The 6,878-nt window shown below is 34.4% G+C and overlaps 1 protein-coding gene across 1 annotated transcript; it reads right to left on the minus strand.

Moving 5' to 3' along the window:
* Nucleotides 1-434: 434 nt before the first annotated feature.
* LOC132294344 (CASP-like protein 1E2) lies at nucleotides 435-2,600 on the minus strand. Its single transcript, XM_059792202.1, has 2 exons — nucleotides 2,299-2,600; nucleotides 435-1,284 (listed from the first exon to the last, which is right to left on the minus strand). Exons 1-2 carry the CDS (start codon nucleotides 2,538-2,540, stop codon nucleotides 948-950), a joined length of 579 nt encoding a protein of 192 aa, XP_059648185.1. The 5' UTR covers nucleotides 2,541-2,600; the 3' UTR covers nucleotides 435-947.
* Between the last annotated feature and the right edge of the window lie 4,278 nt (nucleotides 2,601-6,878).

Consider the following 6,878-nt stretch of genomic DNA (forward strand, 5'->3'; position numbering starts at 1 on the left):
GCCATGCCATAGCCCAACCGATGTGCTCAACAGACCCCTCCCTAGTATAGTCTTAAGGAAATCTAGCACTCTGACAGGAGTAGACATCACCCATGCTTTAGGAGTCATAATGGCCTTTCAAGCCTTTCCCGACATCCAAATTAAGTGCTGTCTGCGCCAACCAGCTTCTATGGACTCAAGATACCTCCCATAAAGATCCCGAGTCAAAACTCCAAGTTTCACTTTTTGCCATATTTACGAAAGTGCCACTGGGCACCTCCAGTGTACGCCGAGCATCATTTTAAGCATCTTGTGTGCACGCTAAGCATCTTGTGCACGCTAACAACCCACTGAGCATCCTCATGGCTGTCTAACCAAAGTCAAAGTATTCCCAAGACATGGCATGGCCTTGAAATGCCCATGTCTTCCCTTGGACAACCGTCAAGGGGCTAACACATTCCTTGTATAGAGTGAGCTTTACGCTACAACCTATTTGAGAAGAGCATTCATCATTGATACATCTTTTTTTTTTTTTCAAAGGGAAGAAAGTTTTAATTTCTATTTCTTGTCCATATAAGAATATAGTTTGTAATCTCTATACTGTGCTCATTGAATTTTTATTTTTTATTTTTTATTTTTGTGTGACCCTTAAAAATTTAAGAGAATTAAATACCTACTTAACAAGATAGAGATAAGCATGAGAAGTTTAAAGAAATTAAATCGAAACTTGTGACAAGGAACATTTTACATTTATGAAAGATCAGAAATGAGAAAAACATAACTCGAGAAATCTACCATACGGTTAACTTCCGGAAAAAAGAAAAAGAGAAAAAAAAAAAAAAAAAAAAAAAAAAATTCTACTATGCATGATAGATTTTAGCCACAATCACTAGACAACAACTTCATTTAGCCACAGATAGAAACCAAAACATGCTCAAGAGAGATCAAATTACTCCATCACATTCTACTCATATTTTTTTATGAAGTTTGAAAGCAGCAAGCATAACCAGCAAGAGATATGCCAATGAGCCAAGCAGAGACATGGCAATGGCAGCAGCCCCTTGGTGACAGAATTTATCAAAGACGTCGCATACTTTGTTCCAACGCACGTGTGAGTTGCCTTGGTAGCCAATGACACCGATTGCAGTGGCCGCTCCGATGCTAGGAAAGAGCAGTACCAACATAACTAAATCAAGGATGATGATCATCAGAGAAAACCCTTTCTTTCTATCCATTTTGGTCAGTGTGAGGACCAAAGAGAGTGCTGCATATGAGCATGTTATGGCATTTGTCACCACCAAGTACCTATTAGATGAGGTTAACAAAATTAGTTGGTACTACTACATCTCGTATTCATTAATAAATGTAGAAATATACTTAGACATTTGTGTATTTTGAGTAATGATCTCTTGTTCATCGGTGAATAATAAATTTTCTCCACACTAAACATCATAATAGTTAGATATGATATAAGTGTGTACGTAAAAAAAGATAATTATATAAAAAATATATATAGAGCAATCATATCCATTGATTATTTTACTTGGTGTGATTTAATTTCTTGCTCACCGAAATACAAGAGATCATTACTCCATGCATAAGTAAATATTCAACAAACACAAAATAAACCAACCATTAATTAGCTGGATAGGCTTGGTCAAGTTTTTTTTAAAGCGCAATAATGGGTTTAAGGACTTTGGGTTGAGTCAGTCCATCCCAAAATCAATATGGTTGGCTTGGGGTTAGTATCATTAACCAATTCCAAAGAAAAAGTATTTTGTTAGGTTCGGATTTAAATCATATCATACAAAATGAAAAAAGTATTTCTAAATATCATGAAAATATTTTCACCATAAGAAAAATGTTCATTAATATAAATGGTGACCAAGGAATCTGATCTTCTATTGTAGCGTGTTATAGACATTTCAGTTCAATTAAATCATGTTGAAAAGACACTTTTACCGCCTTATCTTGAACACAATTACTTCTTTAGCTCAAGTAATGGCCCCTTGAATTTGAGATTGGAAAAAATTTAACATAAATTTAAAATTAAACTTTCTCAAATCCGAAATTCAAAGCACGGCACATAACTTAAGTGTTGAAACACAATTTAATTGCATGTGTGAAAATTTCTAATGCACGCTATAGTAGATAATCCAGACTCGGTGATGGGGATTCTGAAATCGGAACTGGAACAGTGCCATAAGTATATACCAATAATTTGATATATATATATATATATATATATATATATCTAAAATAATAATAATAATATACATATAGAGATAGAGAATGTATATATAGATAGAGAGAACTCACACAAAGGCAGACAAGTAATTCCACTTAGCAGTGACCGGAACACTTAAAGGTGGCAAGGTCGGAACCACCTGTATTGGCACAACTTTGGTCTGCCTATCAACCCCAAGAACAATTGCCGCCACCAGAGTGAATGCAAAGGCCAAAAGCCTCAACACAAATTCTAAACAATTCACACTCCTTTTATTAGCCACCTTCACTTCTTCGCCTCTCACCCCATTGCTAGACTTGTTTTGGGTCTCCATTATGCAAAAGAATTTCCAACAAAATCTATCTAGTTTTAGAGAGAGAGAGAGAATGAGAGAGTGAGGAGATGTAGGGGTGCTTATATAGAGAGAGAAAGTGCAGATTAATTAAGGAGGTGTGAAGGGGCAGGCCAGGCAATGGGAATGAGTTCCATATATCATTGACCAACTTGTTTTCGTTAGTCGTTTGGTCGACGTTGATGGAAAGTGTAGTGCTTCACTTTTGGTTCCATGTGATATAAATCATTGACCAGCTTGTTTTCCTGTTCCTATTGACTAAATGTTTAACCCTATTTGATCAATTTTTAATGAATTGTTTTTGATATTTTACAGACACAAACCTTTTTTTGGATGATCCAAAGTGAAAAACATGATACATATATAACTCGCGTTTTGGTCTAGTGATATATGAAGAGTACTATTGATGGTTAATAGTGGTGTAATAGATACTATATGATACTCTTTTAAGTTCAAAATAATTGTTCAATTTTTTATTTTTTATCGATTTTAAAATAAGTGTTTTATTTGAAAAATTAGTGTATTATTTTTTATAAAATTAATAATTTAACCTTCTTGCATTAAATATTACATCTTTGTTAACTAAAGAATAAATTTGGTAAGTCATTCACTACTAATATAATATATAAATAAATAAACTATTTCCTTAAAAAGTAAGATTCTCAAAAAGTTACAGGGAAGTTACACTATTTTGGGAGGAATGAAGTATTTGGTAATTCTTTTTTTAATTTCAAAGACCAAAAACTCAATATTTTGTTATTCTTTAAAACATGCATGCTTAATCTTAGTCTCGATATAAAATTTTGTGTTTAAAGTTTGATGAAAGCAAATAATTATAATGTTGTGTTTTGAACTACCGAATTGACACATTGACTTTGAAATTTAAAAAAAAAAAAAAAAAAATTAATACAAAATTTGAACTAAATTTCTTCAATTCCAATTCCAAATTCAAAACCATTCGATATGTCCTACAATTTTTTTATATTTTAATATGTACCATTTGACTAAGGTCTGCAATTAAGTAGTGTTATTTTTAAAAAAAGGTGAAAGGTAGGGAGTTAAAAAAATAACTTTGTGCGAGATTATTTTAAAAAATTAAATAACAATAACAACAACAACAATAATAATAATAATAATAATAATAAATGTACCACTTTGACAAAGCACGGTTATAGTGGAATAGAATTTGAGAGTTTTCTGACATAAGAAGTTACTATTACTTTACCTTTATGTTTGGAAAGCGTACCAAAGATACATTGGATTGAGCAATGTATTTCCACACCTTCCTACTCCATCTCACTCAATGGGGAACTTTTTGGCTTCTTTAAGGGGAAAAGGGGTATCTTTGCTTTTTGTTTTGGCAATGGAAGTGCTCTCACTAGCTCTAGGCAAAAATATCTCACAGAGTGCACCCTTCAAATTTCACTGGAGATGTAGCAAACTTAACATTTCCCATTTAGTCTTTGCAGATGATATTCTCTTATTCTCTTATGGTAACCTTAATTTAGTTGAGGTCTTGTTCTCAGCTCTTAATGATTTTCTGATATTCTCAAGACTTACAATCAACTGCTCTAAAAGTCATATGTGTTTTGCTAGGGTGGACACACACATAAGGAGTAGTATTTTGTCCCTCCTGCAATTTGAAGTTGGTGTCCTGCCAATAAAATATCTAGGGCTACCACTTTCTTCATCCGCCATCAATGTAAATGACTACCAGACTTTGGTTCAAAGGATTACCAAAAGAATTGGCTTGTGGACTTCAAGGTTTTTATCATATGTAGGTAGAGCAGTTTTGATAAAGTTAGTACTCTACTCTATATAGGCCTATTGGACTCAAGCTTTCATCCTTCCATAGAAAGTCATAGATCAAATTAACCAAGTTATCAGGAGCTTCTACTGGTCTGGGGTGGAGCTTAGAAAGGGTGGGGCCAAGGTAGCATGGTCAGCCATTTGCAAGCCAAAGGTCAATGGAGGACTTGGTTTTCCTTGTTTGGAGATGACAAATAGAATTTCAAGCCTCAAACACATTTGGAGGCTCTGTTCTTTGAAAGACTCTCTTTGGGTTGCTTGAGTAAATAGGTATCTCATTAAAACTAATTGTTTTTGGTCTGTCAAAGCTTCATCTCTGAGCTCTGGATTCTGGAGAAGGCTGCTCAATTTGAGGGGAATGACAAGGGGTTTAATTAAGCATAGAGTTGGTTCAGGGATAAGCACAAGTTTATGGATGGATTACTGGCTCCCAAATGGTCCTATCTTAACCCAGCTTGGACTCTCTGAAGTGAAAATTCTTCAAATGGACTACCAAGTCAAAGTTGATAGCCTAATTTCCAACTTTCAGTGGTTCATTCCACCATCCTTATAAGTACTCCCAATATTCCAATCACAAGACTTCTTATCTCAATTACACAACATTGTTACACCCTCACCAACTCTAGATTTGATTCAGTGGTTACCAAGTGCCCCATCTGCTTACTCTCACAAGCTTACAATAGAATATTTTACACCACCATCATTGTTATTCAATTGGCCCCAACTAATCTGGATTAAACATCACATTCCAAAGCATGGTCATATTTCTTAGTTGGCTCTTAGACACAGACTATACACTTTGGACTCAAAACCCATGAGATACAAACACTACACCAATGCATGTTACCTCTGCCTTGCTGACTGGGAGTTTTTGGACCACCTTTTCTTTAAGTGCAAGTATAGTTCAGTCATTTGGGAATTCATACAAAATGCTGCAGGTTTCTATATTTCTCCAAACATTTAGGAAGATCTCAAAGTGTGGTGTTTAAGTTTATGGACTCAAAGCAGATTCATCACTCACAAATTGCTTCTATCAGCTGCAGTCTACTTCATTTGGCAAGAAAGGAATACAAGGGCATTCAGGAACATATCTGCCACTCCACAAATCCTTATTAGAGCAATTAAAAGCTATGTTAGAGCAAGACTTGCCTCTATAAAGTTAAATAAAGGAGCAGACTTAAGGGTGATTGGCTCTTTGAATAACCTGCAGAAACTATTCACAGAAGGATGTGAGTTTGCTCACAGACAGTCCTATTTTCTTCTTTGAGGTTACACTATGTGCTTGCTCAAATACTTATTGCAGTGTTAGTTTTGGTCTTTGGTGCTCCAGATGAGATCATACTCCAGTGACTAGAAGATTGGAACAAGATAGATAGATGTTTTGATGAATGTAATATGGATATGTTACTATGTTTGTTGTTGTTTTCGGTTCTCCACGGCTTGCTGTTGTTGTTGTGGTGCTCTGTCCATTTAATGGACCTTGTACATACTTTTTTCTTCATTAATACAAGCTTACCCATTCAACTAAAAAAATAATAATAATAATAAAAAGATACATATATGAGTCACTATTAGAAGTAGGAATAAGATCAAATTACACATCAACCTTAATCAGATCCATTCTCAATAGATTGAAAAAATCTGAATCCATCACCAATTCGTTATCTTAGAGATTGGATCCGTTGAATAACAGATCGGATCGAATTAGATCCACGGATTAATATTTTATCTAACCTGTCTAATATTATTTATTTTTTAACCATAACCCAATGGATAAAATTTCAATTTATCACCATTAATTCATAAATTTAAATGATCATTAATTAATACATTTTTAGATTCTATTAAATGATTATCAACTAATTAAATTAATTAATATATTTTTTGAATATGCATAGATAAATCTCATGGATCGGATCAGATCGGACTCATGAATCTGATTGGATTTTTAACAGCCCAATCCGTGTGGTATAGATTCAATTTTTTTTTAATCCGCCACCAATCCATGGATAGAACAATCCGATCGATTCGCACGGATCAGATTGGATTGGATTCGTGGATTATTTGACCACCCCTAGTCACTACACAGTCCATATTAGACGACGATCACTTTTTTTTTTTTTTGAGTAAATTGCACTAACATCTTTTGAGGTTTCGGTCAATGCTAGTTGGTCTACACGCATGTTATCCCATCACCCTTTGAGATTTCAAAAATTTGCATTGACACCCTTTCCAGACATTTAGTACACTATGAAATGATCTTTTAACCCTTTGACTTGTCAACAAATAAATAAATAAAAATGTAAATACACCAATTAACCTTTTCCTAACAAAATTTAAAAGACCAACATAACTCTTCATCTCAAACACCTAGCCACAATGTTGCCACCACCACCGCTACCACCACCTCTTATCGCCATCGCTACCACCACCGGTACCACCTCTTGAGTTTCTTTGATTACATTTATATTAATTTCTCCATACACCTTCTCTCCCCTCTTACTTTTTCTT

Source organism: Cornus florida, unplaced genomic scaffold (genome assembly GCF_030987335.1).
Source record: "Cornus florida cultivar Cherokee Brave unplaced genomic scaffold, ASM3098733v1 CherokeeBrave_3.0.0_Hap2_Chr01, whole genome shotgun sequence".
Lineage (NCBI taxonomy): Eukaryota > Viridiplantae > Streptophyta > Magnoliopsida > Cornales > Cornaceae > Cornus > Cornus florida.

Excerpts from the sequence above, each read along its gene's own strand:
- LOC132294344 (XM_059792202.1), bottom strand. The coding sequence starts at position 2,540 with ATGGAGACCCAAAACAAGTCTAGCAATGGGGTGAGAGGCGAAGAAGTG. Across the intron at positions 1,285-2,298 it reads AATTACTTGTCTGCCTTTGT|GTACTTGGTGGTGACAAATG; the intron begins GTGAGTTCTCTC and ends CTCATCTAATAG.